Source organism: Lemur catta, chromosome 19 (genome assembly GCF_020740605.2).
Source record: "Lemur catta isolate mLemCat1 chromosome 19, mLemCat1.pri, whole genome shotgun sequence".
In the NCBI taxonomy this organism is placed as follows: Eukaryota; Metazoa; Chordata; class Mammalia; order Primates; family Lemuridae; genus Lemur; species Lemur catta.
In genome coordinates, this window is record NC_059146.1 from 28902277 (window position 1) to 28920746 (window position 18470).

An 18470-nucleotide genomic window follows, 5' to 3' on the forward strand; every position below is an offset into this window, starting at 1 on the left:
ATGGAGCTCAGCGCCCTCCTCTTCCTTGCCGTCCTCATGGGCCTCTTGCTACTGCTGGTCAAGGGCCGCCTAAAAGCCCGTGGCCACCTCCCACCAGGGCCCCATCCTCTGCCCTTCGTGGGGAACATTCTGCAGATGGACAGAGGAGGCCTACTCAAGTCCTTCCTGAGGGTAAGACACAGATGGACGGGGTCTGAGGGTGGGCTGGTTCCTGCATTGATACTTGGGGATCCCCCAGCAGAAAGCATAAGGCAGCCTTCTGGGCTCAGGGGTGGGGTCGGGAAGGTTGGTGAGTAGGGGGCACGGAGCTGAAGCATGGATGGTGGTGTTAGGAGAAAAACTTTAAACAGATTAAATTTAGCAGAGATTATTTGAGTAAGGAAAGTTCACAGTAGGGCAGCACCCTGAACCAGTAAAGGTTAAGAGAGCATCACCCAGTAACGTGGGCAAGCAGAACTTATAGAGAGAAAAAGAAAGTGACATACAGAAATAGCCTGGTTGGTTACAGCTCAGAATGGACCTCATTTGGACCTGTCTGAACAGTTTGCCTGTGATTCGCTGAAAGCTCAGCTGTTCTCGGTGGCTGAGACTTGATTACTTGTTGCAAGAATATATCCTCAAGTTGGTTTGCAGCTGGTTTACATATTAGATTATAGTATATTATGTACAGAGGGAGCTTTAGGCCAAATTTAATTTAATTGAACAATTACCCCATCCTGGTCAGCCTCAGAGTTTTGAGAGATTGACCAAAACCCTGGGCACAGACACCACCTTTTGTCACCAACATAACGGACTTTTTTGGTCTCAGTATGAAATTCCCAATTCATAATGTCAATTAGTTGGATGACTCTTTAGGTTTTCTTCATGTTTTTGTTATTCTAACTGTAAGGAGACCTTTTCCTGTACAAAGGAGGGCAGCTTGCAAGCATTTGAGACTCGTGAGGGGACACAACACATCAGAGAGGCTAATGTGCCCAGCATCTGGAGGATAGGACCAGGAAACTGAACTACACCCCTTAACAGGGGTCTCCAAGAACCAACTCAAACAAAATCAAACAATTCAAAATTCAGGCAATAAAGATAACTATATTCGAGTCATAGCCTTTGTTCAGAGCATCATAGTGATGAAGGAGCAGAGCTTGCAATTAAGGTGTGATTTAAGATGTATCCGTTTTTACAGTTAGCCTGGAACACAGTCACAGTAACCTGCAGACTCACTAGAAGACGTGTAAAAGTTAGAAAACCTTGGGGTAGCCAGGATTGCCAGTCACCATGCAGGGTACCTGCTAACCAGATGTTAGCTGCCCCCGTAAACACATCATGTGTTCCTTTCACCTGATAGATGTCATTAAAATATTTGTTGGCAGTGTCTAGAAAAACAGCAGAATTAGCCACCTTTTGAATTAAGCTTTCTGTAGTCATAAAATCAAAGGGAAGGTAAGTGCAATGTTTGGTTATTCTCTGCATCGTATACAAGCTCCTCACATGGTCAAACAGGAGATCTAAAACTGCTTAATAGTCCATGAATTGTTTTTGTTCAACATCAATATTCTCATCCACCTTTTGAAGAATGACTTTTATCTGTCTGAAATAGTGGGAGATCTAACTGGCTATACAATCTGAGATTTTCCCCAAGTTACAGATCAGTCTTAAAGTCCATACAGCTGGCACCCCAACACCACATAAGGCCTCCAGGAACCCCACTGGAAACGTTGCTTAGTGGAAACTAACTTATCTTCTATTTTGAGGTTGATACTAATTTCAGTTATTGACCAGTTTGACCTCTGATAATGGGAGGCATTCTGGGAACTTTTAGGGAAAGCTTTTTGGAAGGCTGGATTGAGCCAGGCCAATTAGCAAGATCTGAACCAGTGAGGAGACAGAGCAGAGTAAGAAAATCCTCAGCTGACCCTCAGGGACTGGACAAGAGGACAACTTAGTGGCATCTGAGCAGAGGTCAGTTAAATTTGTCCTGCCATAAGTCTCCCTAGCTCTTGAACAAGGTCTAGTGGGAAACCTACTTTTTTGCAATCATTTTATAGCATGCTGTAAGGGTCCATAACCACATTTAGTGCAAAGGGACCTTACTCAATTTAATCCAGCCACATGATGCAAGCAATTATTCATACCCTCATAGATAGTCCCCAGGTCTCATGCATGTGACAACTGGAAGCACAATATACCTGTGGCAGGTAACACACATATAGGTTTTATATATCTGATAGTAATTAGGATAGGAATTGAAAAGGTCAGGGTAGTGTTACCAGTGAGTGCAGGAAAGGAAGTATTAGTGATGTGTAGAATATCAAGGTTAGCTTTCCACTCTTCCTTTGGGATTTAAGGATGCCTCTCATTGGGAACACAAGGGGGCAATGGCATCAGTGTTTCCTGATTTCGGAACCATTAACCCACAAAACCAACAATTGCTCAGTTTTCTTGCTAGAACCCAATATGCATCTGCTAAAGCCATCCACAGATTATGGGCTCTTGGGTTTTTCTGTCATGAAAAGGAAGGGATTAGGACAGCAGGAAGGAATGGAGAAAGGAAAAAAGATAATGCTTTCCTAATGGCAGAGAAGTGTTGATCTGCATTTTTGGGCACGCTGTCCACATCTAGGCTGCTCTCTGCTTCTGGGAAAAAATGTCCCTGGTCAGCTGAACTTTAAGGTCCCCAACAGTTGTAGGGTTCCTGAAGTCTGGCAGAGTTCCTTTGAATGGAGAGATGTGGAGCTAAGATTTGAGGTCCGTAACTACTTAATAAGGGCTCAATCTATGTTGTTCCTGTGGGAGTGATCTCAGTGCCACTAATCAGTCATACCTTTGACCAAAGCAATCCAATCAAGTCAGTTAGCTTTGCCTAATGACTTTGTGTTTGTATTACCTTCTTTAAATGCCTTAAAACTTGTCAAGTGAAGCAAGTACTTTTATCACTGGTGATTTCTCCAGGAATTCCCCTTAAGGGAAATACATTGCCTTTTTGTTACTGCTATATTATTGGCCTTCCTGCGTAGGAAAGCTTCTATACCACCAGAAAACATGTATTGCATGTGGCAATTGAGGGGACTCCATCTGCAGGTGTTCAAATGATACTTCGGGTGCCAGAAATTTAGCATCTGAGGTTTTCATTGACTTACCAGAATTATGGGCTGGACAAACCAAACCTTGCTATAAACCATTTTAGCAATCTTTCCACAGTTACAATATTTTTTTTATGATTCCGATCATTTTAGCTCTTTCATGATGAGTCATGGAGTGCAGAGCTTTTAATAATGGAAGCTGTAATAACTCAGGAAGGACCAGGCAGCCATCCAGACTCCCCAAGACTGCGTGCTTAACATTGGATCACCATCCTCTTAAATTCCAATTTCGTTTCTCCAATTCACATTCATAGCGCTATTTATTAAATAGGTTATCATAGGTAATTTGACTTGAATCAATCTTACGCAGTTAATTCAAGTTGTACATCTTAACAATTTCAGTACTGGCTGACTTAGCATGAGAATCTGCCACATCATTTTGTTGGTATTTAATTGATTTTTGTTGTGCTTGATATTGGGTTAGCAGTTTTTTTGAAACTTTCAGTTCTGGGATTTCTTACCCATCCTATGGTATGCTCTTAAAATTATATGATAGAAACCTGTATTTGTCAGAGTCCTTTTCATGAAATTCCTTCAAGATGAAATATTTTTGGCTTATACTTGCTCAGAAAAGTATGAGAATAAACAATTTGTTGTCTCTGTCAATGACAAAGCTTAAACTGGCCGTAGTAGCACTCACATTGTACAAGGTGAGTGGTGTATGCAGTGTGGACATGCTGGACAAAAGGGTGATTCACATCCCAGGTGGGACAGAGTGGGTTGATGTGAGGTATTATCATGCTACCCAGAATGATGCACAATTTAAAACTTATGAGTTGTTTCTTTCTGGAACTTTCTGTTTAATATTTTCAGACCACTGCTGTCCATGGGTAAGTGAAATCTTGGAAAGCAAAGTGGCTGATAATGAAGAGTATGATTCTTAGGTTGAGATGCCAGGGAGAAGTGGCCAGACTCAAGGCTATGTGGGTGGGGGTGACATTAGAAGTATTTAAGCACCTGCAATGTTTAGGGCACCAACCAATCAGAGCAGACTTTAGCTGGGCCACAGGTTAACCCTTTAGTTGCTGAGTCCTGGGAAGGTGAAAGGGAAGCCTAGGGAGGAGGGTCTTGGGGAAGGCGTCTAAACACCAATCTGGTGTGTGAGTATTTAATAGTTTGACCACTGAGGTGTGTGCTGACTCATATAACCCAGGGTGTGGGTATGCTTGGCAGCTCCGAGAGAAATATGGGGATGTCTTCACTGTGTACCTGGGACGGAGGCCTGCAGTCATTCTGTTTGGGATAGATGCCATAAAGGAGGCCCTGGTGGACCAGGCTGAAGACTTCTCTGGCCGGGGCAAAATTGCCATCGTGGAGCCAGTCTTCCAGGGATATGGTGAGAGCCTCCAAGGCACTGGGAGGGCCAGGTGGAGGATGTGTCAGGGAAGGGGGAAAACGGGTGAAGAAGGACCCAGAGCCTCTCTCTAATGTCCTCTGCAACACACAATTCCCCACACCCCAGGTATTTTCTTTGCCAACGGGGACCGCTGGAAGACCCTCCGGCGATTCTCTTTGGCCACCATGAGGGACTTCGGGATGGGAAAGCGGAGTGTGGAGGAGCGGATTCAGGAGGAGGCTCAGTGCCTGCTGGAGGAGCTGCGGAAATCCAAGGGTGAGTCCTGGGGTGGCAAGAAGGATAGAGAAACAGAGAGAGAGATGTGGGCAACCAGCAAAGGAAAGACAGAGAAGTATACGTGGGCAGAGCCAGAGCCAGAGAAAGCCTGAGGGACCATCAGACAGAGGGACAGGGACAGAGAGAGAGACAGGGGACTGGAAGGGGACAGAGATGGGTAGGCGAGAAACAGAGAGAGCCTGGGAAGAGGGAGATGTGAGGTATGTAGTGTCCAAGGACAACCCAAACATGTATACTTGGCAAGTAGGGGGCTATTCAATGGGCTCAGGGAAAGCAATTCATGGTTTAATTGTATCTATCTAAGGCTAAAACAAAAACCATATGAAAGAAAGCAAAAAGAGAAAAAGGAAAACTGCAGAGAATTTGAAGATAGGGAAAACAGTTTTCCTTTCCTTGGGTGCTGTGATGATGAACTACCAGTGAGCAAAGAGGGCAGGTGGGTGCTCTGCTCTAGGGCAGCCAGTGGGGGCATCAGGGAAGCACATTGATTGTTCTTTAATTCTGCATAACTGGGTATTTATGGGACCTATAGGTGACAGGGTCCTTTCTTAGAACTTCTATCTAATTTATGTCAGGTCTTTACCATCTCTCTGATGGAAACTTCTCAAGAGATTCTGGGATGGGGAGGCAGAGACATACGGGCAACAGGGAACCGGAACAGAGTGACTGAAAAGAAAGACAGGAGGAGACAGAGGGACACGGGCTGGATACAGGAAAGAAGAAAGACACTGCCGTGGAGGGACCAAAACAAAGAGAAAGACACGCAGAGATGTGCACAGACACACAGGGAGAGAGACTCAGGGAGGCAGGAAAAATGAAGGCAGAGAGAAATGGAGGCTGGGAAGATCAGAGATGCAGACAGACGAGGCTCCAGAAAATGTCTGCAGAGGAACGAGAGAAGACACACAGATGAGACCCAGAGAGAAAGGCCACAGCAGCCTGATGTTCTCAGGTGCTCACAGCCCAGTGTCAGTGCAGCTGGGGCCAGGGCTGAGCCTGTGTGCACAGACACCAACTCACAGGTGCAGAGCAACTCCTGATGCCCACAGAGCCCCAGGTGTGGAGAGAAGAGGCTAAGCGGGAGTCACAGTAGGGAGAGAGAGATCAGGGCTTTTAAATTTGCATAAGCAAGTGATTGAACACCTACTCTGCCCCACTTCTGGCCCTGGGACTTAACCCTCTTAGCTCACAGGTGCAGGGTGAGGACCAACAGCACAGACTCTGTCGCTGGGGTGCCTAGATTGGAATCCTGGCCCCCGTAATGAGTTGCTATGTAATCTTGGTCAAATTACTTAAACTCTCTGTTTTTCCAGCTATAAAATGGAGAAAATAGTAGAATTGCATCTACTTCACAATGTTGCGGTGAGAGTAGATAAAATGATATGTGAAGTGCTTAGAAGGGGGCCGGGCGTACAACGAGAGTGAGCGTTGGCTGTGATGTTTTTCTTGTCTTCACCATGACTGAGCAATGTTGGACAGTCACACAGAGATGGGGTGGGGACATCCAGACATTCCCCAGCCTCTGAGTCCATGTCCCTTGACCTGCCCCCTCCTCCTCCTCCTCCTAGGAGCCCTCCTGGACCCCACCTTCCTCTTCCAGTCCATCACTGCTAACATCATCAGCTCCATTGTCTTTGGAAAACGCTTCCACTACAGAGATGAAGAATTTCTGAAGCTGCTGGACCTATTCTACCAGTCTTTCTCACTCACCAGCTCTTTATCTGCCCAGGTCAGGGAGGTGGAGAGGGACAGGGAGGGGGGATGAGGTGACATCCAGGGCAGGGGAAAGGATGATCTTTTCTGGGGGTCAGAAATGCAGCTTATGGCTGGAAGAAAAGCAGGGACACGTGAAGAGACAGGGACACTGAGACCTGGGGACAGGGTCAGAGAGACTGAGGGAAATGACGGGGGGTGATGGGAGGTAGAAATAGAGACTCAGAGGAAGACTAAGAAAATGAGGGTTTAGGATAGAGAGAGATGAGTATAAACAGGATGAAGAAGGGCAGCAATAGGGAATCCTGAGAGTCAGAGCTGATAGTAATATGTGTGTGGGGAGGGGCTGTGGGCGTGAGGGAGAGAGAGAAGGAGACTAAGTCAGACTTGCAGCCTCTCTGCTCTCTAGACCCTGATTCCTGTGTCTTTGCTTCTCTGTCCTAGGTAAAGCCCCTCATCTGAGCAAATTCACGGTTGTATCACAATAGGGAACCACATTTCTTCCATTTTTCCCATTTCTCCTTCTCCCTTTGTAGGCATTTGTATGCATTTCTTTAAAGAACTTTTCTCAGATTAGAAAGTACTGTGCTGCTCTTTTAAAACAAATAATAAATTTCTCTAATTGACTAGCCTGGAAGCATTCCTACTGCATATTAAGTTTAGTAATATTAAACTTATGCAGAACAGGAGGTGTAGCTATAGCTCTTGAGCAGGGGTGTGTGTCCGATTCCCACATGGGACTGTCACCAGTGTGGATTGCCAGCACGTCCTACTGGAGGGTCAGATCTGAAAGGCTGGGATGGGGCCCTGGGGGAGTACTTGAGTCAAGCCCCACAGGGGATTCTGATGTTCTCCTCCCTTGGAGAACCATGGAGAGAGGAAGGTCTGGGCAGAGATCCACCAAACACTTAACAATGGCTATCTCTAGAGGGAGGGATTAAGAAGGAATTTTACATCTTATTATATCCATTTCTGCCTTGTTTGCAATTGTTCGCAAGAAGTTACGTATTCCATTCATCATCAGATAAAGCAATAGAAATATGCTCCAAAATAAATAAATACTCCTAAGTGATTGACAGGTTCATCTTGTGTGAGCCTCATTTTACCAATGTCTGACACAGAGAGGGAGATGAGGAGAGAGGAGGAAGCAGAGAACAGAATGAGTAAACAATATGAGCAGGCTGAGGTAGACAATGAGAGACACAGAAAGATGATAAGAAAGGGAGACAGAGAGATAAAGAGAGCGAGAAAGGAGACAGTCAGGGAAGTGTGGCAGAGACCAACGATGAGGGAGCAAGAGGCAGAAAGAGATACTTAGGAGAGGAACAGATCAAAGGAGACACAGGGTCAGGGAGTGAGAGGCTGAGAGAGAGAGAAGGAGACAGAAACAGACACAGAGACCTAGAGGTTCCCCACGGGGGAATTGGGATGTGGGAGGGTTGTCCTCTCCCTGTCACCTGCCCCAGGCTGACCTCACTGCCCCTCTTTCTTGCAGCTGTTTGAGCTCTTCTCTGACTTCTTGAAGTTCTTTCCTGGTGCACACAGGCAGGTCTGTAAAAACCTGCAGGAAATCAGTGCCTTCATTGGCCGCAGGGTGGAGGAGCACCGGGAAACCCTGGACCCCAGTGCCCCGCGGGACCTCATAGATGCCTACCTGCTGCGCATGGAAAAAGTTGGGTGTGGGAGAGGGAAAGGGGAGGGGAGGGGAGGGAGGGCAAGGCGGGGGAGGGAGAAGGCAGGGGAACGGGGAAGGGGAGGGGGGAAGGGAGGAGGAATGAAGAGAAGATGAGGGAGCAGGAAAAGAGAGGGGTAGAGATGCAGAAGGGAAAGAATGATGAGGTGAAAGGAAGGAGAAAGCAGGGAGGAGAAACTGTGCAGCAGAAGGAGAAAGAGAGATAGAGATATAAAGGTAAGGAAGAAAGTTGGGGTCAGGGACAAAAATACAGCAACAGGAGAAATGACCCACAGAGGCAGAAAGAGACTGGGAGACAAAAGAGAGAAACACACCAGAGATGGGGAGAGAGATGGAAACAGCCAGACAAAGCGAGCTGAGTGAGAGAGAGACAGACACACATGACGGGACATGTAGGGGACAGAGAAAAGCTAAATGGGCCAGACAGACTGAGAGACCCTAAAACAGATGGAGGGAACCCAGAGACACTGGCATGTGCACAGTGAGGCCACAGCCTCCCCTGACCCTCTCCTCCTCTCCCCCTGCACCCAGGAGAAATCCAACCCACACAGCGAGTTCAACCAGAAGAACCTCATCTTCAACACGCTCTCGCTCTTTTTTGCTGGCACCGAGACCACCAGCACCACCCTCCGCTACGGCTTCCTGCTCATGCTCAAACACCCTCATGTTGCAGGTGGGCCAGGGACAGCTAACTAGGGGGTCTTCTGATTTCTTTCTGAGCTGCGGAAGTGGTGTGAGGGGTCCTGCCTGGAAGAGAGAGGAGACACTGGGTCATTCCAGAAGCACTGCTGGCTTTGGACCAGTCTCCAACTAAGCCAGACCTTTTTCTTTTTTAATTTCAAAACTTTGTATTATGTGGGTATAAATGTTTCAGGTTCCACAGATAGCCTTTGTAATGCTTCAGTCCCGGCTGTAGGTGTGCCTGTCACCCAATAGTGTTCACTGTACCCATTAGGTGGGGATTTGCCCCCCTTCTCCCCCTGCCCCTTCCCCCTCCCCCCTGGTTGATCTCCACTGAGTTTTACTTCCCTCCGTGCACATGTGTGCTCATGGCTGAGTTCCACTTTAATAGCGAGTACATGTGGTGTTTTTCCATTCTTGAGATACTTCACTTAGGAGAACGGTCTCCAGTTCCATTCAGTGTTTTTTTGGTGGATGCACGCAGAATCTGTCAAATTGTTCTCCCACTGTTTTCCCCCATCACTTAAAGACTTTTTTGAGGGGGGAGGGCATTCTACATTTTTTATCTGTACAAATTTATCGGGTATATGTGCAATTCTGTTACATGCATAGACTGCATAGTATCATGTCAGAACTTTCAGGGTATCCGTCACCCAAATAAGGTACATTGTACCCATTAAGTAATTTCTCATCATCCACCTCCCTCACCCTTCCAAGTCTCCATGGTCGGTCATTCCAGTCTTTTCGCCCACGTGTACATGTGTTTTAGCACCCACGTGTGGGTGAGAACACGGGATATTTGACATTCTGTGCCATCACTTAAAGATTTACCCGTTCATCCGTCCATCCTTTCATCTGTCCATCCTTTTATTCATTAATTCACCTGCATACTCACTGATTCTTTCATCTATGACTCCTCCAAGGAAATACACTTTCATCATTTATTTATTAGAATTAATCGATCCATGAGTTGATCCTTTGCAACAGTGATATGTTGAATGCACTATTTGTCATTAATTCACTGGCTCATTCATTTATGTGAGCATCCACCCATCCTTTTATAAACCAAGAGTCATTTCTTTTCTTTTCTTTTTTTTTTTTTTTCAGACAGAGTCTCGCTCTCTTGCCCGGGCTAGAGTGAGTGCCGTGGCGTCAGCCTAGCTCACAGCAACCTCAGACTCCTGGGCTCAAGTGATCCTACTGCCTCAGCCTCCCGAGTAGCTGGGACTACAGGCATGCGCCACCATGCCCGGCTAATTTTTTCTATATATATTTAGTTGTCCATATAATTTCTTTCTATTTTTAGTAGAGATGGGGTCTCGCTCTTGCTCAGGCTGGTCTCAAACTCCTGAGCTCAAACGATCCACCCACCTCGGCCTCCCAAGTGCTAGGATTACAAGCGTGAGGCACCACGCCCTGCCCAGGTGTCATTTCTGAATCCTTCCATCGGTTCATTTTTCAATTCATTCTGTATCCATCCATCCCTTCCTTAATTTATCCATTAAATAATTCACTCATTTTTTCATTCCTTACTTATTTATCATTCAGTATGCACATTCATTTATTTACTCATACTTCACTAATTTTTTCAATCCCTTATCTTCCATAAATCTAGCCATTCATATGATTATTGATTAATTATAATAGGTTCATTGATTTCTTTATGGACCATCTATTAGCTGGTGATTTGTTAATTGACCCATCTATTGATTAATACATGAATATACACATACATTTATTGGTTTGTTCATTCATTCATCTATCTTTCCATTCATGAATTGCTCTATCCATTGATTGATTGATGTATTCATTCATTTATCCAGTTGTTCATGCAGTAATTTATTCATTTCACTCTTATATTCTTGAGGACCTAACACAGTGCCTCACTTCTAATACACACACAACAAATGTTAGTTTGTTTTCTACTCAGAGAGAGAGTTTCAGCATGTTTGTAGCCAAGAGTTCTTGATCTGAAATTCCATGTAAAATTGTGGTGTGTGTGTGTGTGTGTACCTGTGCATGTGGGGATAAATCCATAACATTCATTATATCTAGTAGGGTAAGAATTCTTTTTGCTTCCTCCCTCCTTCCCTCACCCCAAGCTGCTTAGATTGAGCTGTATCAGTGATTTAACCCTTTAACATAGGATTTTCCTGGCTCATTGGCCCGTAGAAATCAGTGAGATGTCTCTTGGAAATGGGGTTCACTGGTCCCCTTGTCTGTGCAGAGAGAGTCCACAAGGAGATTGAACAGGTGATTGGCACACATCGCCCTCCAGCCCTCGACGACCGGGTCAAAATGCCATACACGGACGCTGTCATCCACGAGATTCAGAGATTTGCAGACCTTATCCCCCTTGGTTTGCCCCACGTAGTCACCAAAGACACCCACTTCCGAGGCTACATCATCCCCAAGGTGAGACCAGCGGGGGTCCTGCATCTCTCTCCTGCATCTCTCCTGTATGGGCTTCTTGGGCTGTCTTCATCCCAAAAGTTAACTTTTTGCTGCTTTCTCAATATGGTCCCATTATTTTTGGTTTTCTTTTTTTAGGTTTGTTGTTGTTGTTGTTGTTATTGTTGTTGTATGGGGAGGGCAGGCAATAGGATATCTTTTGATCTTGTGACCCTCCCTCAGAACACTGAAGTATTTCCCATCCTGAACTCTGCTCTCCGTGACCCACGTTACTTTGAAAAACCAGATGCCTTCAACCCTGAACACTTTCTGGATGCCAGTGGGGCACTGAAGAAGAATGAAGCTTTTATTCCCTTTTCCTTAGGTAAGCTGGGCCTGAGATCCATTCCCCAGACATCGGAGTGTGTGTTCCATTCCCTCCTGACAAAAACAATGACAAGTCCTTGTTTACTGAGCACTTAGTATATTCTAATTTGTTTATCTGTGTGATCCCATTCCATCTTTACCACTACTCTATGAGGGGGCTTGAGCAATGAGATTACATCCCAAAGGCACATCTTGGCAAGCAGGACCTTGGGCAAGTATTTTAATTTCTTTAAACGTTAGGCAATTCATCCTCTTCAATAAAAAAATCTACTGAGCACTACTCTGAGTCCAGTGCTCTACCAGGGCCTGAAGATAATGCATCAAATCATATAGAGGCAGAGCTCCTGCCCCAGGACAGTTACAGTCCAGCAGAGCAGATGGGCACTCATCAAATTGTAACAAAATCATAATACGAGTAAATGAATTAATGCATTTAACATGGTTAGAACTGCCTGGCACAAAATAAATGCTCACAGGGGCCATTATTACTATAATGAATCATAATCATGATAAGTGATCTAAAGGGGCTTGGGGAGCACAAAATAGGAAACACTGACTAATCTTGGTGGGTCTGTGAGGCAGAGCCAACTGGAGGAACTGGCTTCCATGCTGAGCTGCTCATAGGTGGTGCCAATCAGCCGCTGGGAAGAGTGTTCCTGGCAGAGCAAACAGCAAAGCCAAAGCCTGAAGGTAGAAACCCGATGCCACATTTGAGAAACTGTAAGAAGGCCAGGGAGACTTGGGTGTAGATTCCAGAGCGAAATAAGGTGAAGAGCTCAGCTGGGCAGAGCTTTGAAGACTGCGGGAGGAGTTTGGATTTATACTCCAGCCCCGGGGAGGTGGGGAAGGTCTTGACCTGCTCTGACCTGGCCCAGTTCCCGTCCTCCACTCCTTGGCTTCATAGAGAACAACTGTAGACACATTAAATTTACCAGACTCTATTTGAGCAAAGAAATGATTCATGAATTGGGCAGCACCCTGAACCTGTAAAAGTTCAGAGAGATGTAAGCAGTATTTATCCATGGAAGAAGGAAGAGGCCCCTGGACACGGCCGGACTGGTTACAGTTTGCCTTGTTTGGACCTGTCTGAGCAGTTTGAAGCCTATGATTGGCTGAAGCTTGGCCGTTATGATTGGCCGAGGCTCAGTTACTTTTAGCAGAATATACTCTGAAGTTAGATTGTAGTTTGTTTACATATTAAGTTAGGTTACAGTTTGTTATGTATAGAGCCAACTTTAGGCCAAATATAATTTAATTTAACATGCTCCACCCTCAGAAAACCCCAATATTCAGCTTTATTACCTTTTGAGAGGAAGGAATTTCCCAGGAAAAAGTCCCTGGTCTTGAGTTTCATCATCAACTTCAGTCACCCAGGGCTCTGCCTCAGTCTGTGTCTCTGTGTAATGCAGTGACCCTCTTCCTCCTTTAACTTCAGGGAGAGATGGGAACACATGGGGTGGTGCAATGAGGGTCAACTCTTTCATTTCATAGGCTTATCCTAAGTTTTGTTTTTTTTGAGACAGAGTCTCACACTGTTGCCCAGGCTAAAGTGCCCTGGCATCAGCCTAGCTCACAGAACCTCAAGCTCCTGGGCTCAAGCGATCCTCCTGCCTCAGTCTCCTGAGTAGCTGGGACTACAGGCATGCACCCCTGTCCCTGGCTAATTTTTTCTGTATATATTTTATTTGTCCAGCTAATTTCTTTCTATTATTTTTAGTAGAGACGGGGTCTTGCTCTTGCTCAGGCTGGTCTTGAACTCCTGAGCTCAAATGATCCACCTGCCTGAACCTCTCAGAATGCTAAGATTACAGGTGTGAGCCACCAAGCCCACCTGGCCCTATCCTAAGTTTTAAGAGAAGCAGAGATGTGGAGAGATAAGGACAGAGACAGATAAATAAGCAGCAGAGAGATAAGGAAAGTGAGAAACAGAGGGACAAAGAGAGACAAATGGAGAGACAGAGACAGGGAGATAATGGCTGGAAAAGACAGACAGAAAGTGAACATTAGACAATAGAGAGAGAAGAGGACACAGAGAGACAGACAAGGAGAGGGAGGAGGGGAAGTAGATGGAGGAGGGAGTGGAGGACAAAGAAAGAGGAGGGAGGAGGAAGAGAGAAAAGTAGAGGGAAAGAAGGAGGGAAAGAGAGAAACAGAATAAGAGAAGAAAGACAGTGACATAAGTAGAGAGGAAGAAACAGAATGAATGAGAGAGACAAGGTATTTTTAGAGGGAGATGAACAATGAGACTGAGAGAGAAGGAGCATGAGACTAGGAGATTCAATTAGACAGAGACAGGGAGTTTAACAACATGGAAGAAAACCAAAATAAAGAGGAAGAAAAGAAAAGAGAGGTAGAAAAACAGTGCCTGACAGGTGTAGACAGAGAAAAAAACAGTGATAGATGCCACAGGTGGAAAGAAAGACAAAGCAAGATGACAGGGTGTTGGAGCTGACAAGATTCCAGAGGGTGTTCAAATGCACAGCCTCAGCGGTGGGCAGGTGCGTTGGGAGGGAGACAAGAGGCATCTGGCTGTTCTGGGAAAAGCTGGGTCACAGCAATACTTACAGAAGTACCAGCCCAGAGACCTGCCCTGAGTATTTTGAAACCCATGTGCCCTGTCTCCTGTCTTCTGGATGTGCTAAAAGGACGTGGATCCCAGATACCTCCGAGTAGGCACAATGTCCAACCACCTGGAACTCATGGGGAGTGCCTGGAAACCCATCCGAGACATGGCCTTTAAAGCCTGTCAGTTTGCAGAGTAGGAAACACTGAAGTAAAGGGAGAGGCTCTCCTGTGTCTGTGCCTCAGGGTTTCCAGCCCCTTTTGTTCTCATTTCTCTCCAAGACTGTGGTTTATATGCTCTTGCGGTTCCTTACACCTCTGAGGCTCAAGGGAACCATACACTACCCCCCACCGCCGTGTGCACCAATCCGTCACAATTTTATATATAATTTGGATATTTTGGGGGAAGTCTTGAAGCCCATGGATCTCAGGCTGAGGCAAGAAGACAGCCCAGGGACAGACACACGCACGGTGCCAGAAACATACACCCCACACATGCTCCCGGAAACAAACACAAGACAATATGCACATTGAGGATTCTTAATTCAATCCAGGTGCTATCCTAAGAAGTTTTACAGACATTTTCTTTAACCTCACAAGAGCCCTCATAGATAGATACCATTCTCCCCATATGAGAAATGAAGAACAGTAAAATGTGAAGTCAGAAATATGCTCACACCTCCATACGTAGAGGTAACACACACACACACAAACTCTCTGCTAGAGAAATGAACTTGGCATATCTACCCAAAGATTTGCACCCAGTTTCAGAGGGTTTGGGGACCACCTACAAGTCCACCCTGAATTCTAGGTTAAAGGCCAGTCTCATGCAAATCTGTTGCAATGGACAGGAGTATCCAGGCTTAGGAGTGTGGCAGGGCAAATTACATGCACCCGCCCTGTACCCTCCCTAGTGACCTTCCTTCTGTGCCCACAGGGAAGCGCATTTGTCTTGGTGAAGGCATCGCCAAGGCCGAATTGTTCCTCTTCTTCACTACCATCCTCCAGAGCTTCTCCCTGGCCAGCCCCATGGCACCTGAGGACATCGACCTCACACCCCAGGAGAGTGGTCTGGGCAAAATACCCAGAACATACCAGATCCGCTTCCTGCCTCACTGAAGGGGCTGAGGGAAGGAGGTCAAAGGATTCCAGGGTCACTAGGTGCCCCCACCTCTGAAGACAATGGCCCCTGATTCCCTCCACAACTCCCTGCCACTGAGTGACCTGCTGCAAACCCACGTTCTTCCCCCTCCACAGCATCTACTGTCTGAGGTCCCGTCGCTAGTGAGTGGAGGAGCAAGATTCACTCTCAGGCTCTAGAATCCAAACTCTTCATCACAGCTCCCTCTTTTTCATATACATATTTTTAAATTAAGAGGAAATTCACATAAAATAACATTAACCATTTACAATGTGAGATGTAGTGGCAATGTTCATGCACAATGCTGTCCAACCAGCACCACGTAGTTCCAAACATTTTCATCATCCCCCGCAACTACAACCCGGACCTATTAGGCAGTCACGCCCCATTTCCCTTTCCCACCAGCCCCTGGAAAACACCAATCTGCTTTCTGTTTCTGTGGACTTATCTATTTTGGGTATTTCCTATAAATGGAATCATACGGTGCGTAATGTTTTGTGTCTGTTCTTTCACTTCGAGCAATATTTTTGAGCTCAGCCATGTTGGGGACCACAGTCATACACTGCCCAAGTCTTCCCTCTTCCTCCCTCTCTGCTGTCCCTTATTACTTCTTCCCCCTATAAAAGGGCCTCCTCAGCCTCTATCTCCTGAGCTGTGTGATTTCCTTTCAAGTTCCCTGAGGATCAAATAAACATCTAAAGCCTGACCTCCTCGTGTCAAGAGGTGATCTGTGCCATTTTGTGGGGGCCTCATTTATTGTCAAGTCCCTTGAGATTTTTCTGGAAGGACTTTTGGTGAGAATGTCTCCCTTACCTCAGTGTCAACTCTGTGAAGAGCTGACACATTCTCTTGTTCATTGCTGTGTCTGAGCACCTGGAGCTGTGTGTGGCATATGACAAGTATTCAAAATATCCACTGAGGAACGCATGAGTGAATGAATGAATATGTCAGCCACTCCCCCAAACCCATCCCAAATGAAGCCAGGTCTCCTCCATCAGGCCACATCTCCTCCATGGCTCTTGTCTGATACCCAGAATGAATTCCTGTCCCCAAAGGGCACAGAATGCCCTCAGTTCTGCCTACGCGCTACTCTTGACCATTCATGCTGCAATGCCACCCTTTGACAAAAATGCCTGACAGCCACCCTAGTAGTGAAACCACTGTGATTCTGGGCTCCACACATTCCACCAGCTGGTACCACCACTCTTCCTTCAGGGAGGTGCTGTAAGCGTAAAGGCATTGCCCAGAAGATACCTCAACAACCAGTGGCCCCAGGGAAGCCGGCTTTGGAACGTAACCCCGAGACACTAACCTTTTGGCCTCTGCAACACCGGCTGCCTTTAGGCTCCCTGTAGCCTCTGCAGAGTTAGCAGGAGCTCTGCCAAATAGATTCCTGGAACACCTTCCCCTTCCAACCACAGAAATGAAACAACAAACAGAACAACATGCCCTTTAAGAGGGACAGCAGGACGGAAAAGGTGGGTGAAATTAGGGCCATGGTGTTCTTAGCCTTCTCACTCCTCATTGTCCCCATTGGTCTCTTGCTACTGTGGGCCTGGGGCTATCTCCTTCCCAGGGCCACCTCTGCCATTGCTGGAAAATATTTTGGCCTGCTCTGAGCTCTTCTTCTTCTTGAGATGCTACAGAACTTCTCCCTGGGCTGCCCCAGGGCTCCAGAAGACATCAATCCCATGGCCAAGGTGAAAGAGTTGGGGAAGATCCTACTCCCCTCTGTACCTGCCCCTGCCCCCGTGTTCCAGCTCTGCTTCCTGCCCCTATGGAGAGGAGAAGAGGGATGCAGATCCCTTCAGGCTCCTTCCATTCAGTTGCAGCCTCTGCACGGAATGAATCTGCAGAGGCCCTCTGAGCTGCTCCTTGCTGACTCTCAGCTGTGGGAAGTCCTTTCTCTGTTCTCTCCTCCATCCAGCCTGCTGTAGTCTCCATTCATCCCCGCATGGCCTTCACAGTTGACCAATGACAAAACCTTAGGGTTTCAAGGACTAGAAATACCTTCCATAACTTAGTGTAACCACCCTACTTAGCAATTAGGGAAACTGAGGCCCAAGTGAGGAAAATATTTAGATCCGGAGTTACACAGGACAGCAGCAGCAGAACCAGGTACTTTGCCTCACTCCCTCATCCCCATACACACCCTCCCCCCCACACCCTTCTTTCCTTTGTTGAATTGAAAGGGCCAGTCTAGCCATCAACCTCTGTGCTGTGTGGCCGCAAAATATCTCTGTTACCTCTCTGATCTCTGTTACCTCCAAAATCAATAAGATCAAAATAAAGTTCTCTATTTTGGGGCCAAATGGATATCTGACTGCCTTGCTTTTTTTTTTCTTTGTAGGCAAAATTCATATAACATAAAATAATCATTAACCATTTTAAAGCGTGCAAAAGAGAGTGAGGCAGCACAGGTAGCTATTCATGATATTGGGCAACCACCGCCTCCATTTAGTTCCAAGACACTTTATCACCCCAGAAGGAAACCCTGTAACCGTTCCTCTCCCTTCCCACTGGCCCCTGGCAACCACTAGTATGCTTTTGTCTCTATAGATTTACCTATTCTGTTAGTTTCCTATAAATGGAATATATGAAATATAAATGGAATCATGTGACCTTATGTCTGGCTTCTTTCACTTAGCACAGTGTGTTCAAGGTTCATCCACATTGTCGCATATGTCAGTACTTCACTCCTTTTTATGGCTGGATAATATTCCATTGGATGGATAGACCCATTCTGAGTATTCATTCACCTGTTGGTGGACACTTGTGCTTCTTTCACCTGTTGGTTATTGTGAACAAGGCTGCTATAAACGTTCGTGCACAAGGTTGCCCTGCTTTTGTTTCACCCGTTGTTGGGTTAACAGAAGGAGAGCATTCCTCAGCCTCTGACTTCCTACCTGGAAGGCTCTGGAATGATGGGGCCAGACCTCCCTTCTCAAATGCTCTTCACAGGTGGTTATAAAGATTAAGCTGTTTGCCCAGATACCTCCCCTTCTGGCTCTCTGCCTGTGGGGAAGAGTAGGGTGGAGGAGATTATGTAACTTTTTGGTGATTATCTAATTGTTATAATTCCAGAGGGGCAGGGTGATGGATAAGGAAGAGGCCAGGAAGGAACATTTTCTC

The 18470-nt window shown here is 46.2% G+C and overlaps 1 protein-coding gene and 1 long non-coding RNA gene across 4 annotated transcripts in view; one reads left to right on the forward strand and one right to left on the reverse strand.

Moving 5' to 3' along the window:
• LOC123624291 (cytochrome P450 2B6-like) lies at positions 1 to 16044 on the forward strand. Its single transcript, XM_045531932.1, has 9 exons — positions 1 to 171; positions 4311 to 4473; positions 4600 to 4749; positions 6339 to 6499; positions 7979 to 8155; positions 8708 to 8849; positions 11085 to 11272; positions 11492 to 11633; positions 15135 to 16044. Exons 1-9 carry the CDS (start codon positions 1 to 3, stop codon positions 15314 to 15316), a joined length of 1476 nt encoding a protein of 491 aa, XP_045387888.1. The 3' UTR covers positions 15317 to 16044.
• The window catches only part of LOC123624293, a 27159-nt gene continuing 18884 nt past the window's right edge, over positions 10196 to 18470 (reverse strand). For 2 of the 3 annotated variants that reach the window (XR_006730102.1, XR_006730103.1), the window contains exons 3-4: positions 12938 to 13064; positions 10196 to 11689 (exon numbers count right to left, since the gene is read on the reverse strand). This is a non-coding gene — a long non-coding RNA (uncharacterized LOC123624293). Of the gene's footprint in view, positions 11690 to 12937; positions 13065 to 16650; positions 16740 to 18470 lie in introns of those variants that run through there. The other variant, XR_006730104.1, reaches the window with a different exon arrangement.